The following is a 17,553-nucleotide window of genomic DNA, read 5'->3' on the forward strand; positions in this document are numbered from 1 at the left end:
TATATATTTTTATTGATTTCAGAAAGGGAGAGGGAGGGAGAGAAATAGAACATCAATGATGAGAGAAAAGTCATTCATCGGCTGCCTCCTGCATGCCCACACTGGTGCTTGAGCCCCCAACAGGGGCATGTGCTCTGACCAGGAATCAAACTGTGATCTCCTATTTCATAGGTTGATGCTCAATCACTGAGCCACACCAGCCAGGCTGCTGGGGACATTTTAAAAGGAACATACTACAAATTTCAGTCACTTTTCTTTAGCTTAAACCAGTGGTTCCCAACCTTTATTTGGCCACGCCCCACCTAAGCATCTCTAACATCCTGATGCCCCCCTGTGACACATCATTATTATTCAAAAAGTGAACTCCTATTCACGTGAAAGAAGCCTAAAAGGCCATTAACTTGGTGTCAACCAGCTTCCAAAGAACATGGCATCCATGAAAGAGAAAAATAAAAGAATGAAAGGACAGCTGAAGTACTGAGGAAGAAATCACTAAGAAATTGTTTAAAAAAATAGTAAAAACAGGAAGTGATATGAAAAATAGCAAATAAAGTTTCAAAACATATAATAGAGAATGGAAATGCATAAATATGTCACAATATATATTTACATACTGTGTTATGAGGCCCCTAGAACCATAAGAAATGCAAAAATTTCACTGTTACTAACTCATTCTCGAATTGCCCCCCTTAAAAATCAAATTGCCCCCAGTGGGTCATGTGCCCCACATTGGAAACCACTGGCTTAGACAATAAAGAAATGCCAAACACAGAAAACAGATATGACCACAGTTCAACAAGGAACAAATAATTTCATTTATATTCATCTTTCAAAAAATTAAAAAATATATACTTTTTGAGTATAGGATCTTGCTGAAAAGGTATTTTTTATAAGACAAAGCATTTATGAATGAACCAATTCTAACTTCTTAATCAAATAACACTATAAAACTGAAGTAGTAGAAAGTAACCTTATTAATTCCATATTATGAATTTTTAAAAAGCAAGGAATATTACTGAGTGTGAAAAGCTATTACCTTCATTTCCATGATATAAGAACAAAAAGAAATTTTATTGCTATACTAAAAGTAGCTAACAGAAACTCTTACTACAAACAGAAATTAACCATTCTGTTATGCCAGAAATATATTTAAATACAGTCCCTAATAACTAAAATTTTAATTGTATTTACCATAGGAGAATTTAGTCTATCAATTATTACTGTTAGCAAAGGGTAATTATCAAAAGTAAAAAACAACAAGAAACACCTAGGTTATACCACTAACCAACCTGAGCACAGATATATGGTATATACACAATATTTACTAAATTAAATATACATAAAAGCAATACCATGAGGACTATAGATGAAAAGTATAATGGATCTTAAAGAGTCAAAGAAAAAAACTTTTTAGATTAAGAAACAATTTATTTCTTAGAATCCTAAAATAAATTAATATGTTTTTTCTTAACAATGTTTTAAAAACAAGCACATCAAAAAAGTTCTCATCAATACAGAGCATGTGGTTGCACATAAATTATCTTTTTTTTGAATCTCAGTATATTTTCATTAAGATAAATATTAACATAAGTTAGTATTTACCTTAATAATTTCATTAAGATAAATAAAATAACAAAAGATAATCCTTTAGGTGTCCATCAGTTTGCTTGTTCATATTTGACTCAATAGTCTACAATGTCAGAGAAGCCAAATCCACTTGAAGTGAACAAGTGAATCATAAGAATCACAGCAACTTAAGATCTTACTGATAAATAGCTCTCAATCATTTATATATAGTAAGCAACATCTCCTTAAAGCAATGAATTACAACTACACAAATACACTTATATATCTATTATAATAATCTAATGGAAAGAAACACTAAACAAATGTAGCTGACTTATTTTAGCCATCTTGTGCTCTATTATAGATATTAAAACTCTATAAACTCCAGGGTTAAGCAGAAGAAGGTGAGTCACAGAGATGATAAAGTAATTAATCTAGGACAAGTGACATCTGAGACATCATGAGTAAATAACCCACTCTTCTAAAACTTATAAAAACCCAATATAATTTACTACTGCCCTTTGAGAGTTTATAAAGAATATGTCAAAAAATAACAATGAATCTTTAAGAGGAAGAGGCACTTTATCAGCAGATATACCACATAATATATTTCTTTAAACCATAGTAAATAAGTTTATTTTTAAAACCAATATATAATATATAGTACTGAAAAAGAATCTCTAGATCACATATTAATTCATCCACTTTTTAAATATACATTGAAAATATATTTTAAAACAGTGTGTACATTTTAATTTTAAAAAAATTATTTCTAAAGATTTCTAGGTAGTTTTTAACTACTATGTGAAGATTGAAAAAATACATACTAAATCATTCATACCTGATCGAAAGCACTCAATTATTTGTTGAATACCAGATTTGGATGTCTGTAGTGGCTGCTGTAACAAAGGAGCATCTCCAGGTTCCAGGATATAAACTATATGGAAGACAAACACCCCCCCCAACCCCCACAAAAAAGGGTTATTTAAATCACTTACTATGGAAGAAAAACAATGGTTTGCTATAATCATGTAAAAGACAATCACACTTGTATATATTTCACCACCATCTTTGTAAGACAAAATGAAATAATGGGGAAAAATAACTAAAATCATTCTCAATTCAAGGCTAAAATAAGACTACTTAAAGCTAGATAATAAGTTTAAATGCAAAGATTGTCCTATCCTGGTATTATTTAATACATATTTGGCATGTTTGCCTTTTTATTGTCCTTGAGAGGAACCACTATATTTAACCAAAGTTTTAGGACAATGATGGCCTAACCACACCTCATAAACCATTCCAAAACCCTCTGGACAATTTAGTACAGCTCTCTGGGCAACTGTGAGAGCAAAATTCAAAGACCACTGCCTAAGGCAGTGATGGCGAACCGTTTGAGCTCGGCGTGTCAGCATTTTGAAAAACCCTAACTTAACTCTGATGCCGTGTCACATATAGAAATTTTTTTATATTTGCAACCATAGTGAAACAAAGACTTATATTTTTGATATTTATTTTATATATTTAAATGCCACTTAACAAAGAAAAATCAACCAAAATAATGAGTTCGCGTGTCACCTCTGACACACGTGTCATAGGTTCGCCATCATTGGCCTAAGGAAAGAACTGGTCACAATGATAGATGTACAAGAATGTTCACTGCAAGATGAGTGATAAAAAAACTGTGGTGCATTTATACCATGGAATACTATACAGCAGTAAAAAAGAAGAATCTCTTACCCTTTGAGACACTATGGAGGGACCTGGAGAATATCATGCTAAGTGAAATAAGTCAGTCAGAGAAAGACAAGTATCACATGATCCCTCACATGTGGAATCTAACAAAATAAACTGATGCACAGAGTAGATCCAGAGACCTGAAGCATGGAACAGAGTGCAGAATCTCAGAGGGAAGGCGGGGGAGGGTGGGTGGGTAGAAGGTAATCAACCAAAAACCTTGTATGGGGATCACGGGGGGGGGGGGGGGGCGCATATGTAATACTTCCAACAATTATTTATTTAAAAAGAATTCACTGCAGCACTGTAAATAACTGAGAAAAATTTCAAACAACCTAAGAGTCTCAAAAAGAACCCGACTAAGTAAACTAATAAACATCCATACAGCAGAATCTGATTACTGTTAGAAAGCATGAGCTAGATCTACATATACTGACAACAAAGGATGTCAATAATAGATTAAGCAACAAAAAACAGGTTATAGAACATCTCATTTATATTAATATATATTTCAATACATACACAAAGAAATAAATTTAACATATACATGTATATATAAACACAAAAGGTCTGACGGGTTACCAACAAAACTTAAAGATTCTGTTAAGGTGGCAATTTTCACTTTCTGCCTCACACTTCACTTGTACTTCAGAGTCTGGGCTTTTATACGTGTGCATTTGAGAAAGTATACATTTTTTGTAAGAATATGCCCATTTTAAAAATTAATTTTTTTTTCATATAAAGAGGTTTAGATGATCCCTGCTTTCCAAAATTCTCAGATTAGCTGTATAAATATGCAATAAATTAGATGATGTTAATATGAAACAAGGTAATGAAAAGGAAAACTGAATTTTCTATCAGATATCCAATGAAGAGAGGAGGTTATGTTGGAGAAAACCAGCCACTTTAATTACCTCTTTTTTTAATGTTATAATGTTTTACTCAACTATTAATTACCATGTTCATGCAGGATCATCTGCTCAGCGTGGGGAGATACGGAAGGTTACTTCAGTCATGTGTGCTGCTACTACTTCAGGGCCTGGGCTCAGACAGCATTTAGCGCTCTGATAAGGGGCTAAAGCCTGCAGTCCTATGAATATAAACTCTGCAGCCTTAGATTCTCTTTTAGGCTTATGTTCAGTGTACACAAATGGGAGGAACGATGTCTCAAAACCAAGCCATTTCATTAAGCAAAATTTTCCTAGTTTTAAGAGACAGTAGAGGGGTATTTTAAATGAATTCAGAACATACACAAATACAACTCTTTTTTTTTTTCTCATTGATTTCAGAAAGGAAGGAAGAGGGAGAGATAGAAACAATGATGAGAGAGAATCATTGATTGGCTGCCTCCTGCACATCCCCCACTGAGAATGGAGCCTGCAACCTGGGCATGTGCCCTTGACCGGAATCAAACCTGGGACCCTTCAGTCCACAGGCCGCCGCTCTATCAGCTGAGCCAAACCAGCTAGGGCCACAAATACAACTCATGAGAACATCTGACACTGTCACTAACTGCACTGATTAAGACTCCAGACCTGGACTGTGTTGAAATTCTCTTTCTGCCATTTACTAGATACAACCAAGGAAAATGAAAATCTCTGACCACTCTTTTCTCATCTCTAAAATGGGGATTGTATGAGAATCAAATTAGCTAATAGCGGTAAACTGATCAAAAAAGAGCCTGGAATATACTTAGTGCTCAATAAATGTTCTATCCCCATCATCACCACCACCATGTGCAAAATCAATTGCTTTCCTGACACCAAAAACTGAAATCTTTTCCAAAATCCAAGAGAAGTAGAATTCAACCCTTAGAGAACCAATATCAGAAGTTTGTAAATAGACTGGTAATACCATTTATTTGGATTAGATAGATCTCTTTCCAGTACTTGTACTTTATAACTCATAACTGTTTTTAAAAAGAGTAATAACTACACAAGGTAAAAATGGTACAATTGTAAAGAACCAAAAGCTTCAAGGTCTGGCTCTGTGGCAAGAATTCTAGAAAGGGAGAATGAAAAAACAGCAATAAATAAGGGAAGGATAAAGAAAAAAATGGAAACTTCTCCTTAGAGCCCCCTCTCATCTAGGTACAAGCTCCAGAAAACTTTCTATAATACATCAACTTCCATTCCATGTGACAACATCTGACTTTAAAGCTAAACTAAATTTTGTTACCCATCACCTTTGAACACTGCTATCACCAGAACACATATACCTTTTAAGATACCATTCAAAATAACCCCAGGATTAGCTTAGTTACGCAAGGACGCATCCACTTGTATACACATCTGTGTAGTTCCCATTTAAGAAACTAGTCGTTCTTCATTAATACAAAAACTTTATTAATATTTTCATAAAATTTTTTTACATATCCTGTCATCCCCTCCCAAGATCAGGTTATATAACCATTTAGGAAAAACAAAACAAGCATCATCTCCCTCCAACCAAAAACCCAAACCCTCAGAAATTAGCATCTTTCTTTACATCCTTCCAAGAACACACTTTCAGAATAAAAATAAAAATAGAGTATTGTCTCCTACCTTAAAACAAGCCCCTTAAAAGATCCTTCTACTAATCATGTCTGGGAGTTGCTTTCAAATAATAGAGGGTGCCGAAACCGGTTTGGCTCAGTGGATAAAGCGTCGGCCTGCGGACTGAAGGGTCCCAGGTTCGATTCAGGTCAAGGGCATGTACCTGGGTTGCGGGCATATCCCCAGTAGGGGGCGTGCAAGAGGCAGCTGATCGATGTTTCTCTCTCATGGATGTTTCTAACTCTCTATCTCTCTCCCTTCCTCTCTGTAAAAAATCAATAAAATATATTTTAAAAAAAAATAATAGAGGGTGTTGGAGCAGTTGGAGGGTAAGGTAAAGAAGGAAATCATGGGGAGGGGAGAATAGACATGAAAAGAGATTGCCCATATATTGATAACTGATGGGAGTTGTGCAATGGTTATATCAGGTTCCTTATACCATTCCCTCTACAATTGAATGTTTAAAATTTTCTATAGCAAAAAAAAAAAAAAACATGGTTAAAATATAACTAAGGCCCTGGCCAGTGTGGCTCAGTTGATTGGAGCACAGTCCTGTACACCAAAAGGTGGCAGTTCGATTCCCAGTCAGGGCACATAACCAGGTGTGGGTTCCATCCCTGGTCGTGTGCATACGGGAAATGACCAATCTGTTTCTCTCTCTCTCTCCCTCTCCCTCTCCTTTCAACTCTCTAAAATCAATAAACATATCCTCAAGTGAGGATTTTTAAAAAATTTTAATTAAAAAAGTAATAATAACTGCCCAGTAGGTGTGACTCAGTGGTTGAGCGTCAACCTATGAACCAGGTCACAGTTCAATTCCCAGTCAGTCTCCCAGTGGGGTACGAGCAGGAGGCAGCTGATCAATGATTCTCTCTCATCATAAATGTTTCTCTCTTTCCTTCTCCCTTCCTCTCTGAAATATATATATTTATTTTAAATAACTAAGAAAATACATACACTGACAGGCTTATAATACCACCTTTCACTACAAATTGACCCATCCTATCAAGGCCTCCTCAGAAACCACTGCTCTCATCCAAGGAACTTACCCACTATTCATAATCCAAACCAGGACAGACTTCTCAGGAGAGCCAATTAAAAGAATGTTTCAAACATCATGTCATCTTTTATCATAATATATTCCCCTCAGTGCTGGAAACATCCTCCCACTCAGCACCTACTTTCCTCTGAAATAATGTCAATTAACTACTCTCTAAGCTAACAAACTTCTAGCTTCCACTGAACTAAATGCTCAAAAAGTGTTTAATTACTATAACTAAGAAAGCAAAGAAATACCAACTACTTTTGACCTACTAGTCTGAAACAAAAACTGCATAGAAAGCTTAGGGTAAAAGAAAGTTGAAATTTTTTAATTAACTCAACTTATCTCATTTCTTGTTAATACGGGGGGGAAAAAGAATCACAAAAGTTCTAATACAGATTTAAAAGTTCAACTCCAGAGCCCTGGCTGGCACAGTACAGTGGTTAGAGCATCTGCCCGCCCAAGGGCACATACCTGGGTTGCAGGTTTGATCCCAGGCCAGGTCAGGCCTCATGCCAGAGGCAACCAATCAATGTGTCTCTCTCACATCGATGTTTGTTTCTCTCTCTCTCTCTCTCTCTCTCTCTCTCTCTCTCTCTGTGTGTGTGTGTGTGTGTGTGTGTGTGTGTGTGTGTCCCCTCTCTCTCTTCCACTCTCTAAAAAAACAACAGAAAAAAATAACTTTGGGTGACGATTAACAAAAAAAGTTCAACTTTGGAAAGCATCTTTAAAATTACATTAAGGTCTCTAGAAAACTCTAATTACCAGAATACACTAAATAAGATATGGTCATCTTTTATCTGTCTACCTCTTTCCACTCAAAAGTCCTATAAGGGAATGACCTTATCTGTTTTGTTCATCACTTCTATTCCCATTGCCTGGAAAGTGTCTAGCCACCTAGCTGGTGCTTAATAACAACCTGTCAAGAAAATGAATCAATGAACTTCTTTTTGAATAAGATTATTTCATTTATTAGTTCAACCTAAATGACTTGAAGTACTCTTAAAAAAAATAAATAAAAGGTCAGTGGGATACAAGGCATTCACAGCCTTCTACTTCAAAACTAGTAAATTCCATTCAACACTTGCTAAAACATATCTTCACTTCAAATAATACACAAAATATGCAGTGTGAAAGGGTGCTGAGAGTTACGATAGGTAAGGGGACAGGCGAATAGAAACTGGATCCCGTCATGGGATTAACTGTTGTATTAGCAGAGGTGTTACTGATTTTCAGCAAATCAGTGGGGATAGCGCCATTGCACACATTTTATTCTCCAGTGTACCAAGGTTTTCTGAAAGTGGAAGTTCTTCCCCTTTACCATGGCCAATTTTTCCCATTAAGCAAAAGAGTACTCTAAACTCTACTGTGATAAAACTGAGTACATTAGGACAGTTAAAATTCTCCAGCAAAAAGCAAGCAAAAGTATAGTGTCCTAGTAACTTTTAGGTCAAAAATAATAACACCTGTCTTTAACTAGAATAAGTTAGCATTTATTGGGTGTGGAGGTGGTGTGTATTCAATGATTCCTTTTAAGTTGTGCCTGTTTATGACAAAGCACATCAAACTTCTAAGTTGAAAAACTACCAATAGTTTACAGATCACATTTATCAAATTAAAATTTTCTAAGTATCCTTCACGAGACTACAAAAACCAAAGTGCTCACTTCACAAATCCCACTTTTGAAAGTTCCACTGAATCAAATGTCCTAAAAATACTCATGCATCCTATGCAAATAACCGGGTTTTTATTTCTATTTTTCTGCAATACAGTATGTTCTGTCCAGGAAAATTTTTAAAAGGTTGCATCTGGCAAAGCCTGGTTCTCCCAACAAGCTGAGTTCAACCAACTTTTTCTCGCTCAAACTGAACTCATGTGTAGGCTTTAAAGCGCTAGTCTCTGATCAAAAATGCCTACGAAACTTAATTTTTTCAAGTTGAAATAAAACAACCTCCATGAAGATAAATACTAGTGTGCTACTATTCCCCCCCCCCTTCCTCTTCCATCCTAAACATTTACAGAGCACAGGGTACACTAACTGGAGGCTGCCTTGAAAGAAACGGGGGTAACTGATCTTGTGGAAAAGATCTAAGGTGACACCCGCCGTGCCTTTTTCAGGGGACCGGAGGGGAGACCTCCTGTTTGCGCGAGCAGTTAGCTTCGCCACTAGCTCTATGCTGGGCTGGGAGGAAATTGTAGCCTGCTTCCTTGGGCACGGCTGCTTGGGCAGGAGGGAAAGCGAGCTGGAGGCAAGCCGCAGGCGCAGCGGCCCCGGGGAAGGACAAAGTGACGGGAGGAGAACGGGGTCGGTACCTGGTTCACAGCATCCGTGATGATGGTGGTCAGTCTGACAGTATTTGTCCCTTAAAGGCATTTTCAGTGGGCGCGACCTACTTTCCTTTCACTGTGAGCAGCTCTTCATCGCGGCTTGGCTGCGGGAAGAAGCACAAACCAGTCACTGGCCCTGAACTTCCTGGGGGGCCTTTTCCAGGCGCGTCCCCTGCGCCCGCCCTCCGCGGTGCCTCCGCGGGCCCGCTCCTTCTCCTGGAACCGGGAAAAAAAAAAAATGGAAAACGCACGAAGGGCTTCCCGGGGCCGAACCGCCGCACAGGTTCCTCGCCCGACCCGGAAACGCAGCCCCGGGCGCGCAACGCAGGACGCAGGACTCGGGCCTGGACTCAGGCTGCGCGGGCGGCGGCGGCCTCGCCGGCCCCGGCGGGCGCGCGCGGGGACAAGGCGCGGAGCGCGGTGGCACGGCCGGCGCCGGGGCCCGCGGGCGGCCGGGCGGGGGGCGCGGCGGCAGGGGCGGCCCGGGGGCTGCTCCGCCGCGGCCGGCCCACGGCCTCCCGCCTCGCACGTGCCTCGGGGTCGCCCCGGCGGAGCCCCCCGTCCCCACCACCCAGTGCGCCCAACTTACTCAACTCCGAGGGCGGGCCGGCGGGCAGGCGGAAGGAAGCCAGGCCGGCCGGGCGGCCGCGGGGACAGCCCGGCGTGGGAGGCGGCTTCGGCCCCACCTGGCGCGGCCTCCGCGGACCGCGCGAAGGGACCCGCGGTGCGGGCCCGACGCGCTTCCAAAGAGTCCCCGCCGGCGCCGACGCGGAAGCGCCACAGCTCACCACGTCCTCCGCGGCCCGCGGCGGCGGCGGCGGCTCACGGCGTCCCTCCGCGCTGCGCGGCTTGGCGGGCGGCGCGCGGGCGCAGACAGTTGACAGGAGGAACCGCCCCGCAGCGGCAGCCGCCGCCACCGAAGGAGCCGGAGCCGGAACCGGAGCGGGCAGGACCCGAGGAGCGCCTCACCGGGGCAACGGCTGCCGCGAAGCCGGCTCCCCGACACCGCTCCACCTGCAACGGTCCCGCAGGCTTTGGAGAGGGGCGGGGAAGACGGGGAGCCTCCCGCACCGTGGGCCTTTCTGAGCGGTGGTTTCTGGAAACTTTATGGAGTCGGTCTCTCTGTCTCCGTCTCCCCCTCCCCGGAGAGCCGGGGCGACCGCCGCGGCGCGGATCCGAAGGGGAAGCAGAGACTCTCCGGCGGCGACGGGGAGCGACTGACTGACCCCGGACGGAGATGGGGCGAGGGCAGGAAGTGACAAGCTCTCCGAGTGGGTGGGGGGAGTGTGGCCGGCACGCCCGGGAGCGCCGCGCGCATGCGCCCGCCCGAGGCCCCCCGGCTGCGGGGCGGCGGAGCCAGGTGGCCGGGCCGGGCCCGGCCGGGGAGGGACCCGCGGCGGGGGGCGCCGGGGGCCGCGTCGCGGCCGGGGACTCGGACCGGCCATTCGCCGGCGCGTCCTCCCGCGGCCCCCGCCTGAGAGCCGAACGCGCGGAGGCTGCGCGCGCGGAGAGGACGAGGCCTCCTTGGCGCCCGGGAGATGGGCTGCGCAGCCACCAAACTGTTGCTGTCGCCGTTCTCCCGGGAGTGGAACGGAAACTGAGGGAGGGGCGCCGACGCCGAGAAGGCGGTCGGTGCCTTGAGGGATGGTCAGCGCAGACCGGCCCCCGCCAGTAGTTTTCGTCGTGTGCCTCCCACGCCTTAGGGGTTCTGTCGGGTCCTGGGGTGGGGAACAGGCCGGTGGCGGGAGATGGGTGTGGATTCCGGCGGCGCTGCGCTCTGGAACCTGAGAGTGGAGTCGCGTCACGTGGGCAGCGCGCACCCTTCCCTCCGCGGCGCCCGCATCCCGCCTGGACAAGCCCCGGAGGGACCGCGATCGCCGTCGCTGTCCCCGGCTGTCAAAGGGCGCAAACCCGTGGGCCGCCTCCTGGGAGCGGGAGAGCCCCCTCCTCCGCCGTCCGCCAGCTCCTGGGCTGGAAATCTTCAGGCAATGTGTGCCGGGAGACCTGGAGGGCGAGCGAGTCCGTGCACTTCGCTTCTGCGCGCCCTCGAGACCCATGGCAAACCTTTCCACCTGTCTCAGCCGACAGCTCTCGGGGTCCTGGAAAAAGCAGGGCTGAGTAGAGGGGCCCGCTGTGCGTGCTGGAAGAGTAGACGCGTGGCTAAAGGCCGCTGCCAAAATTCAAGGGAAAGCTTGTAGCAGGCCCAGTAATTGATCAATTTGTTGTAAAAATGTTGAATGGAGCATTTGCATACGCCTTGGGGGGGGGGGTTGTCGCAGCTTGATTGTGGGGTGACAGGAAAAGGACAGGAAAATCTAACTTTTTTAAAAGGAAGTCCACGTACTGTTCATTCTACACACATTAACCAGTCACGTAGATAATATGTTAGATTTTTTCGTGTTTTTTTAAAAAATGTTTTTATTGAATTGAGAGTAAGAGAGAAACATCCATGAGAGAGAAAATCCATGAAAAAGAGAAACATCATTGACTGTTTGCCTCCTGCGTGCCCCCTACTGGGGGATTGAGCCTGCAGCCTGGCGCACGCCCCGACCGACCGGGAATGGAACCCACCCAGCCCATGACCCTCGGGGCATGGGCTGGCACTCAACCAACTCAGCCACAGCGGCCACGGCGATTGTTTTTTTCTGTTCCACTGTCAAGAAACATCACACATCAAACTAGAATGTAATGAAATGTCAATCTATAAATTAATGTAAAATAAATTATGAAATGTCCATATGGAGATGTTGGTTATACAGCCAGTAAAAATCACATTTTGTGTAATATTTAATTGTATGCAATATGCTTAAGCAAAAAATAATTAAAAAGTTTCATGTGATAACTGGAATTATAAGTGATTTTTATTTAACATTGGAGATCTTTGGTAAAATTTGAAGTGAACTATTTTCTTCATTTCTGGAGGATTTTTTTTCCTACCTTAATAAGCATATTTATCACAAGTTAAAATGTACAGGTTTAACTTTCCATAAACCTAAAAAGGCATTGCTTCAGATATGTGACTTATTAATGTTTGCTAGTTAGAAATAAAAATGTTGTTTCCTGAGTAAATGCAGTGTTATTTTTACTTTCTCAGTAGACCTGATGAAAGAGTCCTCCAGATTGCTTGCTAATAAAGTTTTCAACAATCTTTGAAAATTTAGATAAGATTGGAATGTGCATGTGGGTAAAACAGATATTGAATGCTGAATCATAGAATTTTATTTTTTAGAGGAATTATTTATTTTGGACAGTAGAGAAAAAAAATTTAGAGCTGTTGGCTAGACACAAATAGCACTAAGTCAACCAAAGATAAAGCCCACGTTCATGGCAGTATAGCATAGCAGTTAGATGCTCCGGTTCTAGAATGAAATAGATGTAGGGTTAAATACAAACTCCTCTCATTGGTGATGGGATCTTATTCTTTCTGGACCATGGCGTCCTCATCTGGAAAATGGGGATAATATTAATTTCTAGTTCCTGGACTTCAATGATTTAGGATTAACAAAGATAATATTTGTACAGTGTCCAGCACATAATTGTACATAAATGTTGAATCATAGAATTTTAAAGAGGAAAAGAAACCATGGAAATTATCTAGTAAGCCTTACTTTATAGGTGAGAAAACCAAAACCCAGAGAGGTTAAGTGATTTGCCAAAGGTCACACTGAAACAGATCCATGTCTAGGATCTAGATTATTCTTTTAACATACCAATACTACTATCGGATATATATATTAATATAGCTTAAGCTTAAACATTAACCCATTTGATCCTATCAACAATTCAATAAGATTTTTTTGTCCTTCATTCTATAAGTGGGGAAACTGAGACAAAATAACTTATCAAGGCTACCTACAGCTGATAAGTAGCTGAGCACACACTTGAACCCAAGTATTATGGCTCTGGAACCCCTGGCCTTAGCCATTATGCTATATTTTGTGTCCTGTGTTGTCTACCCTATGCCATAGCTGTTTTTTTATCACACTGTGTGGTAAGATGAGCCAGTAGATCCTGCCGGTTTGGAAGGTATGAATATGCTATGTTCAGCCCTAGCCAGGTGGCTCAGGTGGTTGGAGCATCATCCAGTGCACTAAAAGGTGCAATTCTTGTCAGGGCACATACCTAATGTTTCTCTCACATTGATGTTTCTCCATCAATTTTTACAAAAACATTAAAAATGCTGTGTAGAAGTTCATGATGTGAAAATGGAGTTGCTAAAATCACAAGAATTTTATTTGAATTTTGCAGGACTTTAGAGTTTACAGAGACTTTGACCATTATCTAGAATATTGCCCTACCTCTGAAAACACTGAGCACGAACCATCCCAGAAAAATCATCTGTCCTTCCTTTTCATTATGCACTGCAGCAACCATTGGGACACATTGCAGCTTTGAGGAACTTTTTTGATCCTTAATAGTCTAGAAGTACATCCCAATGATTGATTAACCTAAGACTCTCTTACAGTTTAAAATTATCCTCTCATCTTCAAGATAAGAGAATTATAAAACACACACACTATTACTGCATAACAAATTACCCTAGAATTAGCGTCTTAGAGCCATTTTATGTGCTCCCAAGTCTATAGATCAGTGGTTCTCAACCTTCCTAATGCCACAGCCCTTTAATACAGTTCCTCATGTTGTGGTAACCCCCAATTTCATTGTTACAAACTGAACATAATTAAAGCATAGTGATTAATCACAAAAACAATGTGTAATTATATATGTGTTTTCTGATGGTCTTAGGCAACCCCTGTGAAAGGGTCGTTCAACTCCCAAAGGGGTCTCGACCCACGGGTTGAGAACCGCTGCTATAGATCCATGATTTGGACTGGCAGAGCTACATGAGTGGCATCACTTCCACCACATTTTATTAGTCAAAGTAAATCAAAAGGCCAGCACAGATTCAAGAACTGGAGAGACAGATCCCCCTTCTTGATAGGAAGAACAGCAAAACTCATATTTCAAAGGGATATGGGCACATAAGAATGGGAAGAATTGCTGCATACAGCTTATTACAATATATAATTACTTCAAGAACAATAGTAGCTAATTAAAGCTACTGATTTTTTTTTAAATGTTTGCTTATGCCATTAGGAACATCAAAACAAGGAAATGCTAGTCAAACTTATTCTTTAAACTAAGCTCAATTTGGTAGCCTTGTGTGGATAAACTTTTGTGATTCCTTAACTTTAATCACTAGATGCCTTTTTATCATCATTTTTTTTCCTTTCTTTAAGCTTTTCCTACTTGTTCTAAACAGATTCCACTAAAACAGCATTAAAAAAATGAAGTTGAAGCAATTCTTGTTCCTAAAGGACATATATACTTTGGTTCAGATTTTGCTACCTTTGATTATAATGTGGTATTTTACAACACAATTAAATTCATAATTATGTACAAATTAAATTATGGCAGTGATGGCGAACCTATGACACGCGTGTCAGAGGTGACACACGAACTCATTTTTTTGGTTGATTTTTCTTTGTTAAATGGCATTTAAATATATAAAATAAATATCAAAAATATAAATCTTTGTTTTACTATGGTTGCAAAGATCAAAAAATTTCTATATGTGACACGGCACCAGAGTTAAGTTAGGGTTTTTCAAAACGCTGACACGCCAAGCTCAAAAGTTTTGCCATCACTGAATTATGGGCCACAAGAGACTGACAGTTTAAAAGGAGTCATGGAAATTTTTATTTAAAAGGACAAACATTATACTGTTGATCTATTATCAACTATTTAGAACTTAACACCCAACAGTGCGCAAATAACATGATAAGAAAAAGAAGAGAATATTTCCCTAAAATGCTTATTTTTAAGAGGGTAGGGAGTAGTTGCCCCTGGGTTGCTCCCTGGAGATATGTTGCCTACTAGTCAACCCTGACATGGACTTGTGTCTTCCATTCCTGGTGCTAAAGGCACACACACTTAGGTCTTGGGAGCCAGGTTACACAATGCATGCACCACGCTGACATGTGAGCAAACCTTACAGATTTTCCATTCAGATGCATTTCAGATAGCATTTAAATGAATTCCATAAAAAAATGCTTTTCAGGTAAACAGCTCTGGTGGGGGTGGGGGTGGGGATGGTGAAGGGATTGAGCAAAATAGAAAAAAAAAGAACTCGTGGTGACTTTGGGGGTGGGGAAGTTAGAAGAAGGTATAGGGATAAATGGTGATGGAAAAAATAATGAAATAAATGAAAAAGATTTTTTATTGTAGTAGAATTTGTAAGTAAATCTGTACTATAATCTGATAATAGCTAATTATAATTTTGTTGTTGAACTCAGACAATGTGCTAAGTGCTTTCTAGTTTTCACTGAATCTTTACAAAGATTCTGTGTTAGATATTCCATTTTGCAAATAGGGAAACAGATCATTAGTGTCTGGGATAAAATTTAAATGCAGGTCTGTCTGAATGCAGATCTTTTGCCTTAAGTTGTATATATTCTGATTATTCCTAAAATTTTATCTCCAGCTCAGACCTGTCCCTGGTGCCTCTAAGCTCTATTTCTAACTACCCATGAGACAGACCATCTGAATTTCTTCAGCATCACATAATTAGCTGGACCCAAACTGGACTTATCTTCTCCCCAAACCTGTTCTTCCTCTTCCAAAATCTAATCAGTTGCTGTCTATTCAGGAGTCAGAGAGGAGCATATGCAAAGATGCAAAGTAATGCAAGTTACTGTGTACAAGGTTTCTCATCTCACTTATCCCAGCCTAACCTATCACCATAAATATTTGGTTAGACCTCGGAAAAGTCTAGGAAATACAATTTCCTCTCTCCATATACACCATCAATCTTCTAGTCCAAAACCTCATTACAATAAATACTTCTATAGTGTCCCTAAGACCAGTCTCTTCTTCACTCCATTATTCCACACTATCAACAGAATAATAATCCAAACAAATCAAATACTACTACTCTCCAATTTAAAATCCTTGTTGACCAATTTTCTACATGAAGAAGTCAAATCTTAAGAAGCATTAGTAAAAGGAGCATGTGTTTTGTTGTGAGTCCAAAGAATTTGGGTGTTAGTCCTATCTCCATCACTCATGAGTTCTGTGAGAACCTTCCGAGCCTCCATTGCTTCAGCTGCATGCTACTTTCAGTGTCGTGAGAAATCAATGAATGAATAAAGCATCCAAAAGAACCTAGAGCACAGTTTAGGGAATAATAATAATGATATCCGGCCCTCCCACAACTTCACAACTTGATGCACCAAACACACTGATTTCTCATCCTTTGCAGAAATCCACAAAGCAAACAGTAGTTACATTGTATGGGAAGGGAGTATGGGATGCAAGGGAACTTTAAGTAGAGATGATAGAGTGTTAGTTATGTGGGTGTGTCCATTTGTTAAAGCAACTATTAAAAGAATAGAATAGTGACTACCTTTGAAGGAATCAGAGGGTTGGGAAGTGTACTGAAGAGGAGTGCCAACGTTGGGTTACTGGCCATTTTATAGATCTTGACATCAATTGTCATTGCATATTTATTTGCTTTGTAATAATTGAATAAGCTGATAGTTATGCACTTTTATGAATCTGCATATTTTACAATAAAAATATTTTTAAAGTAGCTAACCTAGGCTTCAATGCCTCTGAACTAAATCTAGCATACAATTAGATATGACTGTTGAACTGTTCGAGGCTTTGCATATGCTACTCCTCATGCCTGGAAATATCCTGCCCCTCCACCTGGAATACTCATACTCATCCTTCAAGACCCATTTCAGATGTCACTTCTGTGAAACTAGTTTCCACAGATAAATAACTGCTCCATCTTCCTGCTCCTGTTGTACATCATCCTGATTAAATGTCTGACTCTCCCATTAGTGTGAAGTTATCAAGAAACAGACCATAATTTATTCCTCTTTGTTTTATCATCATCTAGCACACAACCTGGCACATAATATGCAACCATTAAAAGTTATGCATATAATCCATACATTTTCATTTTAATTGGGCTAGAAGAGCCCTAGCCGGTTTGGCTCAGTGGATAGAGCATCAGCCTGTGGACTGAAGGGTCCCAGGTTCGATTCCGGTCAAGGGCATGTACCTTGGTTGTGGGCACATCCCCAGTGGGGGGTGTGCAGGAGGCAGCTGATCGATGTTTCTCTCTCATCGATGTTTCCAACTCTCTATCCCTCTCCCTTCCTCTCTGTTAAAAAATCAATAAAATATATTTTTTTAAAAATTGAGCTGGAAGAAATATTGACAACATTCATTCTTGCAATGAACGTAATAAGAAAATGTGTAGGAAAAGTCAGTTCTAGTGGCTTGGTTTAGTTGGGCCCTTGGCCTAATTAAAACATTCATTTTCTATGTAGAGAA

General features: G+C 41.1%; 1 protein-coding gene across 2 annotated transcripts in view; it reads right to left on the minus strand.

The window, feature by feature from the left end:
* The window catches only part of ZNF800 (zinc finger protein 800), a 53,241-nt gene extending 42,797 nt beyond the window's left edge, over positions 1–10,444 (minus strand). For both annotated transcript variants that reach the window (XM_081102071.1, XM_081102072.1), the window contains exons 1-3: positions 9,797–10,444; positions 9,193–9,311; positions 2,408–2,503 (exon numbers count right to left, since the gene is read on the minus strand). In XM_081102071.1, the coding sequence (XP_080958197.1) occupies positions 2,408–2,503; positions 9,193–9,253 (157 nt within the window). In that variant the 5' untranslated portion in view covers positions 9,254–9,311; positions 9,797–10,444. The remainder of the gene's footprint in view (positions 1–2,407; positions 2,504–9,192; positions 9,312–9,796) is intronic.
* Positions 10,445–17,553: the final 7,109 nt, after the last annotated feature.

Source organism: Myotis nattereri, assembly GCF_964212035.1.
Source record: "Myotis nattereri genome assembly, chromosome: 11".
Lineage (NCBI taxonomy): Eukaryota > Metazoa > Chordata > Mammalia > Chiroptera > Vespertilionidae > Myotis > Myotis nattereri.